The sequence below is a fragment of the Podarcis tiliguerta genome (assembly GCF_965153285.1).
Source record: "Podarcis tiliguerta genome assembly, chromosome: 17".
NCBI classification, from domain to species: domain Eukaryota; kingdom Metazoa; phylum Chordata; class Lepidosauria; order Squamata; family Lacertidae; genus Podarcis; species Podarcis tiliguerta.
This window is the reverse complement of record NC_139550.1, coordinates 2898264-2920110: the sequence shown is the minus strand read 5'-3', so window position 1 is coordinate 2920110 and position 21847 is coordinate 2898264. Positions and strand designations below refer to the sequence as shown.

At 46.2% G+C, this 21847-nt stretch overlaps 1 protein-coding gene and 1 long non-coding RNA gene across 2 annotated transcripts in view; both read right to left on the bottom strand.

Moving 5' to 3' along the window:
* Nucleotides 1-21847, bottom strand: part of LOC310668067 — an 80214-nt gene that overhangs the window by 25724 nt on the left and 32643 nt on the right. The gene's annotated exons all lie outside the window — the stretch shown is intronic.
* RBP5 (retinol binding protein 5) lies at nucleotides 1359-13286 on the bottom strand. The gene is made up of 4 exons (XM_083421224.1): nucleotides 12799-13286; nucleotides 11056-11234; nucleotides 4772-4873; nucleotides 1359-1547 (listed from the first exon to the last, which is right to left on the bottom strand). Exons 1-4 carry the CDS (start codon nucleotides 12869-12871, stop codon nucleotides 1494-1496), a joined length of 408 nt encoding a protein of 135 aa, XP_083277350.1. The 5' UTR covers nucleotides 12872-13286; the 3' UTR covers nucleotides 1359-1493.

The following is a 21847-nucleotide window of genomic DNA, read 5'->3' as shown; positions in this document are numbered from 1 at the left end:
GGAAAAAAGCCCCACTTTGTAATCATCACCATAAGTTATTACTTATACCCCACCCATCTGGCTGGGTTTCCCCAGCCACTCTTGTCGGCTCCCAACAGAATATTAAAAACATGATAAAGCATCAAACATTAAAAACTTCCCTAATCTGGGCTGCCTTCAGGTGTCTTCTAAAAGTCAGATAGTTGTTTATTTCCTTGAATTCTGAAGGGAGCACGTTCCATAGGGAGGGTGCCACTACTGAGAAGGCCCTCTGCCTGGTTCCCTGTAACCTCACTTCTCGCAGTGAGGGAACTGGCAGAAGGCACTCAGAGCTGGACCTCAGTGTCTGGGCTGAATGATGGGGGTGAAGATACTCCTTCAGGTATACTGATAATAATGATACAGTATTTACCTAGCAATGATGATGTTATCAATGTGTTAATGATAACTAGTATCATAATGATAACTAGTATCATGCAACATAGCACTGTTGCAACTGCTTTCTGCACATTATCTCCTGCTGTTTTTTTATATAACGAAGTTGGTTAGCAATTCTATTTGAAAGCATTGCTTTCTATCTCCAACCTTGGACTTTGGGTAGCTGTAGGCTAGCTCCTACACCATGGGTAAGCAAACTAAGGCCTGGGGGCCTTCAAAATCCGGCCCGTGTACGGCCTGGGAATGAGTAGAATGTGTCCTTTTATTTAAAATGCATTTTGCGGGTTATTTGTGGGGCATAGGAACTCGTTCCCTTTTTTTTTTTTCCTTTCCAAAATATAGTCCTGCCCCTCACAAGGTCTGAGGGACAGTGGACTGGCCCCCTGCTGAAAAAGTTTGCTGACCCCTGTTCTACACAGACTCACAGTAGAGTCTGTGATGTATTGATACATTGCCCATTGATACAGGGCCAGTGTGTGATGGCAATATATCACAGGTAGGGCTTGTCTGTGCCTTACCGTCCTTCTCCTGTTGCTGCCAGCTTCCTCCCTGTGCCAGGCACTGGTGGCAGAGGGAACTGTGTCAGTTTTACCCCAGTGCCTTGTGATGCCAGGGCCAATGCGCCTTCCTTTTCACCATTGCGATGTCTCACTATATCGCGATGTTTAGGTGATGATACATGTTGAAAAGCTGATATCGTCGAGCCATAACTCACAAACCCTGCTCTGTCCACTAGCCTGGCAGGCCAGAGGCAATATCAGTCAGCCGAAACGCTCAGAGACTTTTCCCCGAGGGCAAAGTTGGTCATAGTGCAGGATGTGAACCCAAAGTATGGAGAGGGCAGGCTGGAAGGGGGAAGACGAACCTGCCTACGTATCTACGTTATTCAGTAACAAAAGCCAGCGCAGGCAGCAGTTAACAAAAACACATTAACGCCAAGCTGTTCGTCATCTGTATTATTTTAATCCAAAAGAAAAGGTTCAGGACAAGGAATGTAAAGCTGATGGCTCGATTCTGGTCCCAGTTTGAGGCTCTAATGCCTGTTGCATCCAGCAGTTAGCGCTTGCTGCTAAGAATCATTTCACTTTCTGAAAAACCTGGACACAAACCACATCCTCTGCTGTCAAACGCTAGGAGGAGAGAGAGAGAGAGAGAAAAGAAAAAGAGAAAAAAAGAGTGAGGGAGGAGACTCTTTAGGCCTGAGACCTTTGGAGCATTTTTCATTTGTGAAACTTAAAACAGCTCATAACAGTAATGGGAAAACCCATTTCAGCTACCATGTACGTCCAATTTCTCTTTTGTGTTTTTTTGTCCTGGATTGACAACACTCAAGTCACACAACATGACGCAAGTAGCGTCGAGACAGCAAATTTAAGTGTAGGACTGCTGCTTGGGAGCAGGTAAGACTAATAGCAAGGTTCCAGGGCCTGCTTCTGAAATTAAAATACAGCAATTACTTGCATTTTAAGAGCAATTGTTGTGCTGACTTTTGAATACTTTAATGTCTATACCAATAATGACATGCATCTTGACATGCGGGGGGGGGGGGGAGAGGCTGCTCAAATGGAGATTCTGCTTTAAGCATCTTGTGTGCAAACTCCGAGTGATAATCCATTGCCTGACCGGTGTTCTCTGTGTGGACATGGGTGGGATATCCTCTGGCAAAGGAGGGCCTCTCCAACTTCCTCTATGGACAAGATCCACTAGGAAGCTCTCCTGCACAGAAGTCACTGAATGAAACTGAAATCCCGCAACTGTACAGTAGTGGCAGCTCACATTCGTTTTGCAATAGTATATATTAAAGAGCATCTCCTACGAATTTACTCGTACACACAATCAGTTCTGTATCCCACCCTTAATAGCAACTCATGAGCTACTTGTTCTTAAAAACAGGAAGTTTTACTGCCTAGGATATATGGTTCCCAAATTCTTTCTGTAGTATAGGAAGAGCCCATTCAGAAGCCAAATGAAATCCGACCCACCCCTTGCACTTGGGCAATTTGCTCTGCTTGGATCTCACAGACATTAATAGTTGCATGTCACCAAGGAAGATCAGCAAGCCAAAGTCAATCTGGCAACTGGAGGCTTTTTTGTATAAAGCATTTTAGCAGATAAAATTGTAGACATGCAGTTCAAGCCAATCACGTGAGTGAATGAACACGCACTTCCATCATTAGTGCTGTGGCTTCATTCTCCAAAGTTAATGTTACTCAGCTTAGTTTTTAAAAAAAACACTGTATTTAGCTTATATGCAATAATAAGCTAACAGCAACAAGAAAAGTGCTTTGTGCCAGAACTGGCATTTTATTTTATTTTATTTTATTTTATTTTATTATCGTATCGTAGGCTTTAAGATGTCGGGGGGCGCTAGGGGCGCCTTGGAAGATGGCCGACAATACCATCTCTCCGGCTCACATGAGGTAATTTAGGGGCTGATTATGGGAGTATATCAGCCTCCCGTGATTTTCCCAGGGGATGGGAAGATGCTGCCTTGCCCGCGGATGCCCATAAATCACCCCCGAGTTCGAAAGAAGGAGGGGGTGGGGGCACTGGACAGAAAGCCCTTGAGCGAGTTCTAGATCTCCTGGACGCTACTTCCAAGAGCGAAACTAGTTGCATTGCTTAAGATAAAATAATTGGAGAAAGTAAATGCACATGTTTCGAGTGAAGTAAGGATGTATTATCTGCTAATTAAATCTACCACTGAGAAGTCAAGAGTGATGGGACGGAATGAACAGAAGATTACATCAAAGAATGACAGCTATGTCGGTATGTTGAAATGGAACGGAAAGGGGCTGGCTTTCGTTCTTTTTCATTATGATTTACCTATCAACCCCTCCCCTAGAAGAACCGTCACATGATTGACAGCAAGTGAGATTGGAGATAAACTGTGTGGAAATAAAAATATTAACCAAAGGCTTTGTTTTGTGGAAGATCTGGAAAGAATGAAAGGCTTTCCTGTGGCGCAGTTATTTTGGGATCCGCCATTATGAGACAGACTTTGTTGCGAGTTTAACAGTCAAAGGGGGAGGTGAGCCACTGTTCTGCTATCATGTTTGGATTGTATACCTGAATGGGCAAAAACTCCTCTGGAAAGACTGATTTATGGTGCAACTGGTCTGGAAAAATTAAGGCGCAGATGCTTAGACTGTATTTCATCGGAACTGACGAAAATGGCGCCGGCCACTTGAACAGGACTTTTGGATCCGCGTGAGATGAATTACGAGAGAGCATTACAAAAGTTCACACAGAAACATAAATAATGCTTGCTTCAACTCGCCTGTGGATACAACTCGGAGGTTATTAAGAAGAAATACGATAACAATAAGGAGATGGGAAGATGGGACTTGTGAATATCAAAACAGCAGAAATATGAGATAATTGGACCCTTAGTGAACTCGAAGCATGGGTACCCCAACAAAAAAAATAAAAATTTGGTTAAATATTTGGAGTTTATGATTTGTATTGATATAATTTGGAATAACTAATATGATATGATTGGTTTGTTAAATCGAAATTTAATAAAAAATATTTTTTTAAAAAAAGATGCCACAACAGCTTGTTTTTGTATTTAGCAGATGTCTTCTGATTTCAAGCATCTCTCTGAACACTCTGAATAAATTCATTTTGTAGCCTAACTCTTGAGAGCAAGGCAGATGTTTTTGCTCCCTGTTAAATCAATTCACCTGTGCAACTTCATGGACCTGCGAGAGACTCTCCATGAATACAACAGGCATCTGCAGCTGAGCTTTCCCTCCAAGCCTCTGGTACAGTTATCCAGCACAGATGGCGGTCATCCCTTCATACTTGAGGTAGCAGAGGGTGATGGCAGTGGGAGATGCCGTGAATTAATGGACAGCACAGAATGAGACGCCATGGACACCTTCTGTGAATCACTGCTTCGCCCTCCCCTTAAAACAGCTTATCAGCATTGTTGCATTGGCAGTTGTGTGGAGATCCTGCACGGGCCATGCACAGAGCTTGTGAGCAACACTAAAGCCGTTTTTGAAACGAGTGTCATCCACAGAGGTGCTGTGTTTTGACTTAATCATTTCCCCGCTCCCTTACAGAAAGCCCCAGGAGCTGAGGTCAAATTTCAAGGAAGATGCAGGACAATGGGTGGCTCCCACTGAGCTGAGCCAAGTCAACTTTTGAACTCTTGGGAAAGGATGTTTTTGTCAAGGGGCCGTTGCCTCCATAGATGACAGGCATAACTCATGGGGCCTAGCTTTGGCTTTTCAGGACCGGAGCTATAGAAGGAGAGGACTGGCCCATGCTTCAGAAAACTCCCAATTGCCTCGCCTAAAGGCTTCCTCTGTTTTTGGGGCAAGCTTCTCAGGCTGCCCGTCCTCACCAGATGCAGCTGGTCTCCTTCTAGCCAGTGTCTCCAGCCTCGATTTCGTTTCTCTCCTTTCTGTTCACACACCAACTGATCTCCATCCCAGAAGACGGTTGTCTGAAGGGGGGGGCAAGAGAAAGCAGAGACGGCAATATTGTTAGCTAACAGAATACGCCTTCAATTCTAGGGTGGTGTAGAACATGTGACAGATCCACTTTACTATAAAAAAAACACAGAGCCGGATAAACTGAATAGAAGTACAGTTGTACCTTGGCTCTTGAATTTAATCCATTCTGGGAGTCCGTTCAACTCCAGAAATGGTTCGAAAACCAAGGCACAGCTTCCTAATGGCTGCAGGAGCTTCCTGAAGCCAGAGAAGCCCCATCAGACATTTGGCTTCCAAAAAACGTCCACAAACTGGAACACTCACTTCCGGGTTTGCAACATTCGGGAGCCGATTTGTTCAATAACTAAGGCGTTCAACTACCAAGGTATGACTGTAGTAGGTAACAGGCTAATTTGCAGACCTCTGCGATGAATTCACTAGGGAGCTCCCAGTCCACAGTGTGGGGATAACACTGATATACCTTACAAGGTTGTTGTAATTGTTTCAAAATAACGAAGGAATCTCAACACTCAAGAGCACTATAAATGCTGAGCAGTATGGTCAAATTTTACCAGTGTCTGTGGATTTTGCTTTCTGGAAAGGCCATTTGATCAAACAGGACACACACAAAAATAGAACAGGGTTGCTGTGGTCCTGAAATTGTGTAGAACCTACTGGAGAAAACAATATGTTCCACTTTTTAAATCCCGATAGCTAGATTATAGCCACAGCTACTAGGCATCCCAGGAGTCTGGTGCTTTTATGGCCCAACTTGGAATCATTTCAGAATAAGGTCCTAAAGACTATTTCAGGCATCCCAGGGTACCTTTGGTTTTTATTATGAACTGAAATGGGAGCCTGTCTTTTGCTTGTAAACCACCCTGGGAACTGTTTCGGCTGAACGATGGTATACAAATAGCCCCAAAGCAAACAAACAAACCACCATCTCTCTGATTATTGGTTAAAACTTATGCGTATGGCAGAAATAAACTTCCAAGATATGACTTCCCAAATCTTTGCATTTTTTTCCTTTTTACCCAAGGCTGACCACTTGGTCTCCGGCAACAATTCAGTTGCTTTAATTCTATGGCTTTTTCTAGATTGTTTTCCTGAATTTGATGTGTCAATTGTTAAAATGGAATTTAAAAAGAGGATCAGAGTTCTCTTTGTTCAATTTAATGTCTCTCTAATGGCCAGTGTTAACGTGGCTCCCCAGTACAAAATTATTAGGTTTCAGCATGGAGTTGAAATTTTATTATTTTAAATATAAGTTTATTGTTGTAGCCAAAGGCCATGGCAAACCTGCAGCAACAATACCGATAGAACAATACGGGTCAAATATCCATAATTCAAGCCAACATCCATGATGTAAGAGAAAGACACCGACAAACTCAAATCCAGTTTGACTTCAAATTAAACCTCTGAGTCACCACAACAATTTACAATTTTATCTAACTCCTTTTTCCTTCACCGCTCCTTTTATTGCAGCCAGTACTTAAGAGAGTCACTCCCTGTGTTATGAAGCTATCATTGTCACTCAAAAGAAAACCAGACCATTTCTGCCAAGGTGTGCCTGCTTGCTTGTGGGAACAAAGGTTTCAGAAAGTGATCTCTTGGGTCTAAATATAAGGGGCAGGCTAACAGATTATGTCTTCTACCTGAGGATGACCACAAATACAAAGTTTGTCCATGTACGGGGACCTCGTTGTAGCAGCCACCCAAGACTGCAATCACTGTATCACTTGGAAACACAGCTCAATAAAGGCATTTCCTAAGGAAGCCGGTGAGAGTTTGGTCAGATAACTAGGTCTAAAATGCTCTGTTCTCGAGTGTGGAAAATATGGTGTTTCTAATTAGTTTCAGGTCCCCTCTTGATTCGATTCAGAAGCGCCAATCCCTTAGTTGATACTTACTGTATTCAAGGTCAAAGCATAGCTCATTTCTGGAAAACAACAATAATCTAAAACATCTTGACAAGCTCAAAAAGCTTTGGAAATGCTATTGTTACATTATGTGTTGCTTTGTGTTGTATTCTCTGTTTTATTGAACTTGTATGTAGCTATTTTACTGCATTTTAAATTAAAAGTAAAAAAAAAAAATATATTGACAAGCTGCTTTCCAGTGTTGGTTATCTCCTAATTCCATATAGCACAGAGCAGGAAAATGCTCAACAGGCACAGCAGCAATTTTTAAAATATACTTTAACTGAGCATGTTCGCTCTTGCCTTAATTATTGGCCACCCAGATTCTGTATGAAGAAGAGTTACTGATCCAAAACTTTAATGGAATTCAAACCAGAGCCCCAGATTTCAGTGCCATAGAGTATTTGAGTAAGCACTTTGCTACCAAATATCTTTCGGGCAGGTTCAATCAGCTGCCCATTCTTATTGTAACAGAACTCCATCAATGCCCTTATGTTTTTCTGTGCTTTGACTTCCACTGCCTCTGTACGGCGCTTCCAAGAGAGGATTTCAATAGAGTACACCCAAGTATCTGAATGAGCGAGTTTGTTCTATAGCCTGCTGATTTTACACCATCTATACCTTAGGACAGGGGCACAGGTGGCGCTGTGGGTTAAACCACAGAGCCTAGGACTTGCCGATCAGAAGGTTGGCGGTTCGAATCCCCGCGACGGGGTGAGCTCCCGTTGCTCGGTCCCTGCTCCTGCCTACCTAGCAGTTCGAAAGCACGTCAAAGTGCAAGTACATAATAGGTACTGCTCTGGCGGAGAGGTAAACAGTGTTTCCGTGCGCTGCTCTGGTTCGCCAAAGCGGCTTAGTCCTGCTGGCCACATGACCCGGAAGCTGTACGCTGGCTCCCTCGGCCAGTAAAGCGAGATGAGCGCTGTAACCCCAGTCAGTCATGACTGGATCTAATGGTCAGGGGTCCCTTTACCTTTACCTTTATGCCTTAGGGCTGTGTCTGCCAAAAATCACAACCCTACTGCTCACCTGAAAGGACCCAGCTATTGATTACAGGAAGTTCCACAAGGAGGGATCTACTTTTGAGAAAGAGTGTCCAGATGTGCACTACAGAAGTCTTCTCACATTGCTAAGATTTCAGTTAATGCCCTCTCTTTTGAGCTAGGTGGGCTGCATTTCAACTTTCTTCCTGTATAATTTTGTGGCAAGGAAAGAGTAAAAGACAGAACAACTAAATAAATGTTGGCTATTCCAGGACAGTGACCATAGAATCATAGAATCATAGAGTTGGAAGAGACCACAAGGGCCATCGAGTCCAACCGCCTGCCAAGCAGGAAACACCATCAGAGCACTCCTGACATATGGTTGTCAAGCCTCTGCTTAAAGACCTCCAAAGATGGAGACTCCACCACACTCCTTGGCAGCAAATTCCACTGTCGAACAGCTCTTACTGTCAGGAAGCTCTTCCTAATGTTTAGGTGGAATCTTCTTTCTTGTAGTTTGGATCCATTGCTCCGTGTCCGCTTCTCTGGAGCAGCAGAAAACAACCTTTCTTCCTCCTCTATGTGACATCCTTTTATATATTTGAACATGGCTATCATATCACCCCATTGCTTGAAGAGTAAGCCAGCAATAATAATAATAATAAAATAGAAGCCAACAATTATTATTTTTCTTGCCAAGCTTTAAAATATCAAAAGAACATTATAGTAAGGGGCAGACAGTTGCTTCAGGTAGCAGCCTCTGGTGGAGGGCAGTTTTCCTACCCCCGATATCAACCACATGCCTCCCTTTTAAAAAATAGTTCTTAATCTATAGCAGTGGGATGACTTTTTAAAAAAATGAAACAAAACACAAATCATCCCAGCCCACAATAACAATACAGTGGTACCTTGGTTGTCAAACTTAATCCATTCTGGGACTCCTGAAACTGTTCAAAAACCAAGGAGTGGCTTCCGATTGGCTGCAGGATCTTCCTGCACTCAAGCAGAAGCCGTGTCGGACATTTGGCTTCCAAAAAACGTTTGCAAACCGGAACACTCACTTCCAGGTTTGCGGCATTTGGGAGCCAATTTGTTCGGGAGTCAAGCCGTTCGGCAACCGAGGTACAACTGTATTCAATCAAGGGAGAGGCAATGCATGATGAGTTCCAGAAATGGAAGCAGTAATGGTGAGATGCAGTGGCGTAGCGTGGGTTGTCAGCACCCGGGGCAAGGCAAGTAATTTGCACCCCCTAAACTGTGGATTTGCGCCCCCTAACCCCCAGATGTTGCGCCCGGTGCGGCCGGGCCCCCCCCTGCACCCCCCCACGCTACGCCACTGGTGAGATGACCTGAAGTTGAGATATAGCTGGTGGAGTACAGCTACCCCAGTAACTAATTCCAGAAGGGCTATATTATTATTTTATTCAGGTGTGAAAACAACCATGGCTGGTTTTAGGCAAAGAACTCTTGATAAGAAATTCTCCCATTAACCCCACAGATATCAAATGCAATTTTTAGCCACTGTTCCAAGATCTGGAGGCAGTATACATTTAGTAATAAAAGCAAATTAATACAAAGTTCATTGACTGGCTTTGTCATAATCTCGTTAGACAAGCTACTCACTCTCAGACCCCCATCTGGGGATAATATGGGCCTAGCTTCCAATGCCATTCAAATTACCAAAAAGAAAGCCAGCAACTTTGAATGTTTGGCAAACCCTTCATTAGCTTTCAAAAATTATTTCTACTATCACTACTACTTCCTCTGCCCATGGCCTTTATTTCCAAAACCTTTATTTGAGGCTGTGCCTTCATTTTATTTGCTGTGCTTAGCCATTGATGAAGTGTTTGTCTATCCCTCATTTGTAAAACGGAGTTCTCCTTAAAGGGTTAACATCTCTGGCAGCTACAAACGAAGTTGCCCCACTCCTAGACTGGAGCTGGTGTGAAGAAGAAGAAGAGTTTGGATTTGATATCCCGCTTTATCACTCCCCTTCAGGAGTCTCAAAGCGGCTAAGATTCTCCTTTCCCTTCCTCCCCCACAACAAACACTCTGCGAGGTGAGTGGGGCTGAGAGACTTCAGAGAAGTGTGACTGGCCCAAGGTCACCCAGCAGCTGCAGGTGGAGGAGCGGAGACACGAACCCGGTTCCCCAGATTACGAGACTACCGCTCTTAACCACTACACCACACTGGCTCTCCAAAAATTTACACAATATACATACTGAGCTCCTAATAAAATACTGAATACTGAGCTAATAAAATACTGAATACAGAATACTGAGCTCCTAATAAAAGCCACCTCGGAAAGAGAGGGAGACACTGAAAGATGTTTTTGTTCCAGACACATCCTTTCCCAAAACCAGGCTGCTGGTGTATCAGAAGCACAGCCCTAGTGAAACCATGACTCACAAAGATGAAAAGTGCCCACAAGAGGTCAACGAGTTTGTTTTGCTGCATGTATGCAAAAGAGAGAGGCCCCGTCAAGCATCTGAGAGTACACTAGAGGTAGCAGTTGTGCTACAAGTCGTGCAGGCTTGACATGGAGCCTAGTTTGGGCAACAAATAAGATTCAGTTGGCACAAGCAACTCACGTGAGTTCAGTTGTCTCCTTGTGTGAACAGTGCAACATGGGAGGAGATGTTATGAGTAGGCATTTCTGCACCCCCAGCTCATAGAGATGAATATTACGCCTTCCATGTGTGTGTGTGTGTGTGTGTGTGTGTGTGTGTGTGTGTGTGTTGTTTAACTCCTTTCCATGTGAGTAGGCTGCTCTACTGACTGGTTTTTATTTGCACAAATGTGCTTCTTTCTGCTTGTCAGGTGAACAGAAATTTTGACAACACTGCTGAGCCAGCACAACCAGTGGCAAAGTTGGGCGCCTGGGGCGGCACATTTGCCCAGCGCCTGGGGATGGGGCCAGCCGCCCGTGGGGTGGGGCAAGCTGGAGCAGGATGCTCTGCCAGACAGACAGTTTGGAGCAGCGCGGAGCCTGCGGGAGCCCAAGCTACCACGTCACTCCCAGGAGAGATGCCTGGCTCGGGGGCACTGCAGGCCCTGCGGTGAGTGCAGCCTGGCATTTTGTCACCCCCCCCCTCATGGAGACACCTGGGGCGGCCTGCACCCACCGCACTCCCCTTCCTCTGCCCCTGAGCACAACTCAAGGACAAGAATCAATGTGTGTGAAGCCATGTCAACACTGTAACTCTCCTCTTGAAATCTCTCTCATGGATGGCCACCGAACGGGTCTATTCCCGCAGTCCAAGGGCAGACAAGCTTCCACTTCTTACCTGGCACTTGCGTCCATCCACTGGTCCCAAGTCCTCTTCAAACTCAACCCCAAGGTCAAAGTCCATGATGTAATTCCGAAGCGAAGTCAACGTGCGGATGGTCATGTGGTTTCCGTTGTGGATGATCTCCTTCTCCGGCTTCAGGAGGCAAACCAGCTTCCTTAGCGCGACATTGATGTCTAACATACGACAGCGTGAGAAAATAAGTTGGATAGATCAATTGTGTGCATGCAATTGTGATGCAGAAGGAGAAGTACAGTTGTACTTTGGTTCTCGAACAGAATGCATTCTGGGAGTCTGTTTGAATACCAAGGCGTGGCTTCCGATTGGCTGCAGGAGCATCCTGCAGTCAATTGGAAGATGCGCCAGACGTTTGACCTCTGAAAGTCGTTCGAAAACAGGAACACGCACTTCCAGATTTTGATCGTCCGGAGCCAATTTGTTCAGAAGGCAAGGTGTTTGAGATCCAAGGTACGACTGTAACAGCTTAGTACAGTGGTACCTTGGGTTACATACACTTCAGGTTGCAGACTCCGCTAACCCAGAAATAGTACCTCAGGTTAAGAACTTTGCCTCAGGATGAGAACAGAAATCACGCCGCCGCGGCACAGCGACAGCAGGAGGCCCCATTAGCTAAATTGGTACCTCAGGTTAAGAACAGTTTCAGGTTAAGAACAGACCTCCAGAACGAATTAAGTTCTTAACCCAAGGTACCACTGTATACAGAAACAGCAATGGCCTTTCTTGTTACTTAGCCCTTGCTGTAGAAGACTTCTCCAGTGTTGAAGCCACCTTGCCCAACCCTTAGTAAGGAAGGAATCATCAAATCATACAGCTGGAAGGGACCACGAGGGTCATCTAGACCAACCCCTGCAATGCAGGGATCTTTCGCCCAACGTGGGGCTCGAACCCATGACTGTGAGAATAAGAGTCTCATGCTCTGCTGACTGAGCTATCAGGAGGATAGGCACAAGAACACATCCGTCTCAGGCATGTATATTGAAACTTACACCCCGTCTTCCCTCCCCAGATGCAGCCAACATAGTAAACTCAAGTAAAAATGCAATTAAATATAGCATTTAAAAAACAATTATTTTAATATCTGTGCATTCTTTCCCGCACCTAGAAAATTGGACCCTGGCTAAGAAATGGAGCTACATCTCAGGAAGTCCATATTTGAATCTCATTCATTCCACAAACTCACTCTCCTATTGGCAATACAGTGGTTAATAATACAGACCTACCTTACAGACCTGTGGTAAGGCTTGCCACGTTGGTAGCCAGTGGCTAGACCCTTCAAAATTACCACATAGATGCTAAGTTGCTTTGGTCTCAGATGCCAAGATCTTGAAAAAGCATCACTGAAGCATACTGCAAGAAGGGACCCCGGTCCTAATGCAAAAATATGTGGGGCCCAGCTCCAGGATCTCATGTGGGGCCCCCGAGGCACTCTGCACATGCTCCAGTTAATGTTTTTATATATGTTCCAGATCTTCAAGTTAGGTCTTCATGGGGGTTTGAGAGGGAATATTAAGCATTGCATCAAATTCATTCTCAGAGTTTGTGGGGTTGGTGTGAAAGGGGGAATGAGTGTGTGAGAGAGAATAACAGAATCCCGGAATTACAGAGCTGGAAGGGACCCACACCCCGTGGTCATCTAGTCCAACCCCTTACAATGCAAGGAGAGAGAGAGAGAGAGAGAGAGAGAGAGAGAGAGAGAGAGAGAGAGAGGCTGGCGCTTACCTAAGGCACGAAGGTAGTTGTCCATGTTGTCCTGGGAGACGAATCGGTAGTAGCCGGTGAGATTGGGAGGCATCGGAAGGCAGGAGCAGGAACGGAAGAGAGAAAGAACAGCCGCTGGGGAGAGAGAGAGAGAGAAGAGCGCCAAGCTGCACGTGTGAACACGACAAGAGAGCAGACCCGGAGGAAAGGAAAGCCTCTTCTCCGGCTTCTCGCCCCACCGAGCCGTCTGCTGACTTTGCCGGATGCCTTAAGCCGCCGGGTCTGTCTCTCCGCCTTCCTCGCTTGCCCTTCTCCGCCTCGGCTTATATAGCGCCGCTGCGCTCCCAAATCTCGCCGCCGTAAGAGTCGCTTCGCCCCGGCCCCCGGGAGGTGGGGGGACGCGGCGGGGGAGGAGCCGGGAAGGCGGCCTCCCTCCCCCTTTCTTCTTCTTTTCTTCTTCCGATTAAGACTTTAAAACACACACACACACACACACACACACACACACAGCGCTGAAAGAAAAGAGGAAAAACTTTAAAGGGACAGCTCGACTTTGCGCTGTTCCAGGAACGATGCGCAACGACTGTCAGGTTTCCAATGGCTTAAAAAAGGGTCCGCATCCTCGGGATCATCTCTCACACACAGCAGCCCCGAGGGTCCTGCAAACCCCAGAAACCTGGTTTGCCCTAAAACAACTTATTTCTCTCGGGGCCACACTTTCAGAATACAAATTGTAACAACTTTTTACTGATAAAAAATACATTTGGAAACAAAAAGGAACTCCTAGCAGCGCTTGATTTGTAACCTGGAATGCAGCTACTTTGTAATATGATCTCAGGATCATAAAGCAACGCAGCTACATAAGAACATGAACCGTTCCTAAAATATAATGATAAACAAGCCTCTTATATATGTACCATAAGCATGTATACAATTCAGTGAGAGGTGTGAGCTTGCTTTTGCCAGGCGATCTCATTTATATGAGGTCTGATTTAGAGACAAACTCACATCTCCCCATCGAGACAAAGAAGCCTTTGCCTTTTCTGATGTTTCATGTTTGTCAGAGCTGAAAATCCCTGGTGACAGCAATACGTCGCGGAGAATATTGTAGAAGAATAAAGATAAAGGGACCCCTAACCATTAGGTCCAGTCGTGGCCGACTCTGGGGTTGCGGCGCTCATCTCGCTTTATTGGCCGAGGGAGCCGGCGTACAGCTTCCGGGTCATGTGGCCAGCATGACTAAGCCACTTCTGGTGAACCAGAGCAGCGCACGGAAATGCTGTTTACCTTCCCACCAGAGCAGTACCTATTTATCTACTTGCACTTTGACGTGCTTTTGTACTGCTAGGTTGGCAGGAGCAGGGACCGAACAACGGGAGCTCACCCCATCGCGGAGATTTGAACCGCCGACCTTCCGATCGGCAAGCCCTAGGCTCATTGTAGAAGAATAGCTAATACTTTTGAAGAGAGAGGAATGTGGATACTGTTTTCGGTTGTATATTTTTCAAAAAAATATTTTGATACTATACAATACTACACTGAAATGTTTAAATGTTTCTTTGATTGCCCTTGAATCTTCCCACAACCCTTACCATCTTCTCCTGCCATGCCAGTGTGCTGTGCCACCCAAACCTTTTGAGAACCGTTGACCTAAAGCAAATTGCATGGGACCAAGGGTTTCTCAGCTCAGGATCGTGCAGTCCAGTGGTTTTGTTGTTGCTGTTTAGTCCCCTTAGTTGTTTCGGCACTCTGTGACCCCATAAAACAGAGCATGCCTTGGAAACTCTCACTTTCTTCTCAAAGGTTCTCCTTCCCCATGGAATTCAAGGGGATTTTTCACCTAACTAAGAGCCTATACAGTGGCATAGCGTGGGGGGTGCAGGGGGGGCCGGCTGCACCGGGCGCAACATCTGGGGGGGGGCACGCGCTCGCACTCGCAGCTCTCTGCCCCTACCTGGCTCACTCACTCTCTCTCACTGCAGTGCTGGCTGTGCGAATCCGATCCGAGCCGCCGGGCTGCTGCCCACTGTGGAGGGGAGGGTGCCAGGCGTGCGGTGCGGAGAGAGAGAGAGGGACTATCTAGGGGAGGGACAGTGCAGCGGGGGGGGGGGCGAAAATTACTTTCCTTTGCCCCGGGTTAGGGGGCGCAAATTACTTGCCTTGCCCCGGGTGCTGACAACCCACGCTACGCCACTGAGCCTATAGGAAGGGCAAGGACACATGTTGTTGGAGTCCAGCACTCAGCTGTCCCAGCTGCCATGGACAAAGGGCAAGGATTGTGGAAGTTGTGGTTCAAAGGCATTGGGGGGGGCACAAGACAAGCCCCCATCCCTGGCCTACAGGATTGCTCGCTTTGTTGCTTGCTTTGCCGGCTTTGCCCGGTCTGGCCACTGCAAACTTAATACAGCTGGTTCCCCAGTGTTTAAATACCAGAAAGAGAGGTACCAACACTCAGTCCTCCTTGGAAGTTCCAGTCCATCCTTCACTGTAAATCCCAGATGTGCGGTGGAAGGAGTTAGGATTAGCCATCTTGAGGGAGAAAAATCCCTCTCTCTGCACATATCAAGACACAGCTCTCTAATGTTTCTGAAGGTGTCTCGGCTCAGCCTTGCATGTCTCAAAGCTGCATGTAGTGTTTTTGCATTTTTGAAGCACTTCCCCAGCACTAGCCCAGTTGTTGGCACCTGTCTGTCTCAATAGACTATGCTGTGCACCTCCAGGGGTGGAGTCAAACTGCTGCATTAGCAAAGTGACCTCTCTGGGGCACAAGCAGAGTATATCTTATATCTTCTATGCTATTGAACTGCTGAATTTACACTAGCCCTGCTGTCGCTTTACCTATTTAACATAAGTCTTCAGATATTCTCCAGACATTTTCCACTCTTCCTTAAATACTCCCTGATCTCTAGTTAAATTTGCTAATTCTACATATTCCGTTAATTTCATCTGCCACTCTTCCTTTGTTGATATTACTCTCTTTCCATTTCTGAGCACACACCATTCGGGCTGCCATAATTGCACAGAGAAATAAATTCTTTTGATCTGTGGGGATCTGCATTCCAAATATTCCTAACGAAAAGGTTTCTGATCTTTTCATAAAAGTTTTCTTGAACATTTTTTTTTCATTTCATTATATATCATCTCCCAGAAATGCTTCACAAATTTACATGTCCACCACAGTGTGTGTGGAGGTCCTAGGCTGCCCAGGCAACTAGATCCCCCTTCTCATCCTCTCTGCCTCCCAAAGGAAAACACAGCAATACATTTGGCTTCAGCTTGGTGACAGGGAGTTGTTGGAAGGAGGCGTACAAGGCACCATCTAACCGTCTTAGGGACTCCACTCTGAATTTGTGTAGGGTTTATTCCATAGTCTCATCTTCTCCCAAGGCAATGGAGGTATAGGATCAGCGTGTTCCTTCTCCTAGGTGGGCTACCTTCCCAGGTTGACGAGCCCTATCTGCCCCTCACTTCCCTCTGCAGTGCATGCAGAAACCACCTTCTTGACTCTTGGACCCACTATTGGTCTCATCTGCTCAATCCGCCAGAGCCTGTCTTTGCATGCAGGGGAAGTCCCTAACTCACCAGCTACCCTCACCTGGATTAGCCAGCCGGTGGAAGCCATTCCTGGGGTGTAGCTGCTGTTGCATGCTGACAGCTTCTAGGAGCCGCAGGTGAGAGCTGAGTGCAAGGTGGAAACCAAAGGTGGGCAAACTGCCCCAGAAGGAGCACAACATGTCTACCACCAGAGGTATACTGCCCCTCCCCTAACACCCCAAGAGCATAAGGTCAAACAGATTCCTCACTGGCCTTGCAGACAACTTCATTGTCCAGAAAGTGGGAGAAGCAACAAGAGGAACAGCCATTTTAGATCTGGTCCTAACCAATGTCGATGACCTGGTTAATGGGGTAGAAGTGGAAGGATCATTAGGCGCAAGTGATCATGCTCTTCTGAAGTTTACTATACAACGGAAAGGAGCAGCCAAGCATACTAGGACTCAATTTCTTGACTTTAAGAAAGCCGACTTCATAAAACTTAGGGAAGTGCTGGGTGAGATCCCATGGACAGTAATACTAAAAGGAAAGGGAGTTCATGATGGCTGGGAGTTTGTTAAGAGGGAGATAGTAAAAGCACAACTTCAGGCAATACCAATGAGACGGAAACATGGAAGGTGCCTAAAGAAGCCAGGGTGGCTATCTAAAGAACTTTTAACTGAGTTAAGATTAAAAAAGGATGTGTACAAAAAATGGAAAAGGGGGGAAACCACCAAAGAGGAATTCAAACAAATAGCCAGCACGTGTAGACACAAAGTCAGAAAAGCTAAAGCACAGAATGAACTCAGGCTTGCTAGAGAGGTTAAAAGCAACAAAAAAGGCTTCTATGGGTATGTTCGTAGCAAAAGGAAGAACAAAGAAACAGTGGGGTCACTCAGAGGAGAAGATGGTGAAATGCAAACAGGGGACACAGAAAGGGCTGAACTCCTCAATGCCTTCTTTGCCTCAGTCTTCTCCGATAAAGAAAACAATGCCCGACCTGAAGAATTTGGAGGAAATGATTCAGCAGAGGAAACACAGCCCAGAATAACTAAGGAGATAGTACAAGAATACTTGGCTAGTTTAGATGTATTCAAGTCTCCAGGGCCAGATGAACTGCATCCAAGAGTATTAAAAGAACTGGCAGATGTGATCTCAGAACCACTGGCAGTCATCTTTGAGAATTCCTGGAGAACAGGCGAAGTCCCGGCAGACTGGAGGAGGGCAAATGTTGTCCCTATTTTCAAAAAGGGGAAAAGAGAGGACCCAAATAATTACCGCCCAGTCAGTCTAACATCAATACCAGGGAAGATTCTGGAGCAGATCATTAAGCAAACAATCTGTGAGCACCTCGAAAGGAATGCTGTGATCACCAATAGTCAGCATGGATTTCTGAAAAATAAGTCATGTCAGACTAACCTGATCTCATTTTTTGACAGAATTACAAGCCTGGTAGATGAAGGGAACGCAGTGGATGTAGTCTACCTTGATTTCAGCAAGGCATTTGACAAGGTGCCCCATGATATTCTTGTAAAGAAGCTGGTAAAATGCGGTCTTGACTATGCTACCACTCAGTGGATTTGTAACTGGCTGACTGACCGGACCCAAAGGGTGCTCATCAATGGTTCCTCTTCATCCTGGAGAAGAGTGACTAGTGGGGTGCCACAGGGTTCTGTCTTGGGCCCGGTCTTATTCAACATCTTTATCAACGACTTGGATGATGGACTCAAGGGCATCCTGATCAAATTTGCAGATGACACCAAACTGGGAGGGGTGGCTAACACCTCAGAAGACAGGATCACACTTCAAAACGACCTTGACAGATTAGAGAACTGGGCCAAAACAAACAAGATGAATTTTAACAGGGAGAAATGTAAAGTATTGCACTTGGGCAAAAAAAATGAGAGGCACAAATACAAGATGGGTGACACCTGGCTTGAGAGCAGTACATGTGAAAAGGATCTAGGAGTCTTGGTTGACCACAAACTTAACATGAGCCAACAGTGTGACGCGGCAGCTAAAAAAGCCAATGCAATTCTGGGCTGCATCAATAGGAGTATAGCATCTAGATCAAGGGAAGTTATAGTGCCACTGTATTCTGCTCTGGTCAGACCTCACCTGGAGTACTGTGTCCAGTTCTGGGCACCACAGTTCAAGAAGGACACTGACAAACTAGAACGTGTACAGAGGAGGGCAACCAAAATGGTCAAAGGCCTGGAAACAATGCCTTATGAGGATCGGCTAAGGGAGCTGGGCATGTTTAGCCTGGAGAAGAGGAGGTTAAGGGGTGATATGATAGCCATGTTCAAATATATAAAAGGATGTCACATAGAGGAGGGAGAAAGGTTGTTTTCTGCTGCTCCAGAGAAGCGGACACGGAGCAATGGATACAAACTACAAGAAAGAAGATTCCACCTAAACATTAGGAAGAACTTCCTGACAGTAAGAGCTGTTCGACAGTGGAATTTGCTGCCAAGGAGTGTGGTGGAGTCTCCTTCTTTGGAGGTCTTTAAGCAGAGGCTTGACAACCATATGTCAGGAGTGCTCTGATGGTGTTTCCTGCTTGGCAGGGGGTTGGACTCGATGACCCTTGTGGTCTCTTCCAACTCTATGATTCTATGATTCTATGACCCCTAAACCACTAAACTAAACCACTGAGCCTCTTGGGTTTGCCGATCGGAAGGATGGCAGTTTGAATCCCTGCAATGGGGTGAGCTCTCGTTGCTCTGTCCCAGCTCCTGCCAACCTAGCAGTTCAAAAGCACGCCAGTGCAAGTAAATAGGTACCACTGTGGCGGGAAGGTAAACATTGTCTCTGTGTGCTCTTGCTCTCGTCACAGTCCTCCGTGTGCCAGTAGCGGTTTAGTCCTGCTGGCCACATGACCTGGAAAACTGTCTGTGGACAAACACCGGCTCCCTTGGCCTGTAAGTGAGATGAGCACTGCAACCCCATCGTTGCCTTTGACTGGACTTAACCATCCAGGGGTCCTTTACCTTTAGCTTTACATTCTCCACCAGTCCAGTAATCCCTATTATTCCTGCTTTTTTGTCAACTGCTTTGAGGGTTTCCCCCTCTACAATCAAACAGCATATAACTTTCAGGAAATAAGCAATAAAGTAAATAAATAAAGCAGGCCAGTGCTGTTATGATGTCCATATTGCAGATGGGAGGTTGAGAGACAGCATCTTGCTTAGCCTCCTGAGTTTGCAGCTGGAGGAGGGCTGGCCTTTCCACTTTACCAGCTCATATATGTATACAAAGCATGGATTGCCTTTGTACCTTCTTCCTTCTGCCTCCTATGCCATGGAGAGCCAGTGTGGTGTAGTGGTTAAGAGCAGTAGTCTCGTAATCTGGGGAACCGGGTTTGCGTCTCCTCTCCTCCACCTGCAGCTGCTGGGTGACCTTGGGCCAGTCACACTTCTCTGAAGTCTCTCAGCCCCACTCACCTCACAGAGTGTTTGTTGTGGGGGAGGAAGGGAAAGGAGAATGTTAGCCGCTTTGAGACTCCTTCGGGTAGTGATAAAGCGGAATATCAAATTCAAACTCTTCTCTTCTTCTCCCACCCAGCCCCCATTTGTCAGTCTGGCATGTTCTTCAGGCTCATTCACACATGCAAATTCAGTTGACTTGATGGCTGTAAGTGTGAATGAGTCACTTCAGAACACCACCCTTTTCAATATTATGCAATGACTTGGGCCTCATCTTGTACTTCCATTCATTCTCTGTTATCCATAGGACATTTCCCTTCAAATCACAGCATGGGCATAGCCAGGATTTTTGTTGTTGGGGGGGGGAGGTGGGCAGGACTTTGTTAGGGGAGGCAGAACTGATGTGATTGGTCAGTTAGTTAAATATTTCTATAGTTTTACTTGATGGAGGGGGGACGGCTGCCCCCCCCCCTGGCTACACCCATGTTCCTCAGTCTGGATTTTTCTCATGCCTCTGAAAAGGAGAGGGTATGAGAGAATCTGGATAGTGAGAGGGGAAAGTGTGGGAAGGCAGTGATTTGGAGGAGACTGTCACATGGACAGTGGCGAATTAATGGAGTGGCAGGAGGCTCATTATCCACATTAAATGTCAGTGAACTCTAGCTCGCTCACTCACTGTCATTCAAGTTATCATACATTGCAGATGTGTGAACTGCTGTTCATCAGTGGTGAACTTTGGGCTCTCAAATTTCTGCAGCATCCCATGCAATGCTAAAATTTGGGGACGCGGGTGGTGCTGTGGGTTAAACCACAGAGCCTAGGACTTGCCGATCAGAAGGTCGGCAGTTCGAATCCCCACGACGGGGTGAGCTTCCGTTGCTCGGTCCCTGCTCCTGCCAACCTAGCAGTTCGAAAGCACATCAAAGTGCAAGTAGACAAATAGGTACCACTCCAGCAGGAAGGTAAACGGCGTTTTCGTGCACTGCTCTGGTTCGCCAGAAGCGGCTTAATCATGCTGGCCACATGACCTGGAAGCTGTATGCCAGCTCCATCAGCCAATAAAGCGAGACGAGCACCGCAACCCCAGAGTCGGTCACGACTGGACCTAATGGTCAGGGGTCCCTTTACCTTTTACTACCTTTCACACTCCGTTCTACATCATTGTTGCAGTGCCCCCTACAGTGCTGGCTGTCCAATGCAGCTGAACCAGTCATGCTACCATAAAACTGCCTCTACCTTGGGACCATGCAATATCTATGGGCTGATTCACACACACTTCCATCACTTTGTGATGGCAGATATCATAGGTGACTATCATGGTCCCTTCCAACTCTACAGTTCTATGATACTATGTGGCGACTTTCATGTGTGGATGATCCACCAAAGATCAAGTGCCAGGCAGGGGTTTACATCCCACCTGATGACGTGGGTGGCACAGTGGTCTAAACAACTGAGCCTCTTGGGCTTGCCAGTCAGAAGGTCGGCGGTTAAATTCCCTGCAAGAGAGTGAGCTCCCGTTGCTCTGCCCCAGCTCCTACCAACCCAGCAATTCGAAAGCATGCCAGTGCAAGTAGATGAATAGGTACCACTGCGGTGGGAAGGTAAATGGCATTTCTGTTCGCTCTGGCTTCTGTCACGGTGTCCCGTTATGCCAGAAGTGGTTTAGTCATGCTGACCACATGACCCGGAAAGCTGTCTGTGGACAAACGCTGGCTCCCTTAGCCTGCAAGTGAGATGAGCACCACAACTCCATAGTTGCCTTTGACTAGATTTAACTGTCCAGAGGTCCTTTACCTTTACCTTTTTACCTGATATCACACCAGTGGCAGACCTACATTTTGGGGGGCTCTGAAGCTTGAACTGTTATGGGGGGGTGCTTTGCAACCAGCAACGAGTTCTGGGAAACCACTGGTATCTTCTTCAATGGGGTTGCTCCATGACAGATCACCACAATTATTACACTGGTCAACAAAAAATTTGTTGTCTGTGTTTTTTCAGTTGATTTAGGACGAATCTGATGCGCTGAATCCAAAAATCACATTGGTTTTGCTCAATCAGGTCAAGTTTTTGAGGTATGGCCACATGTTGTTTTTTTACGTTTTTGTTCACAT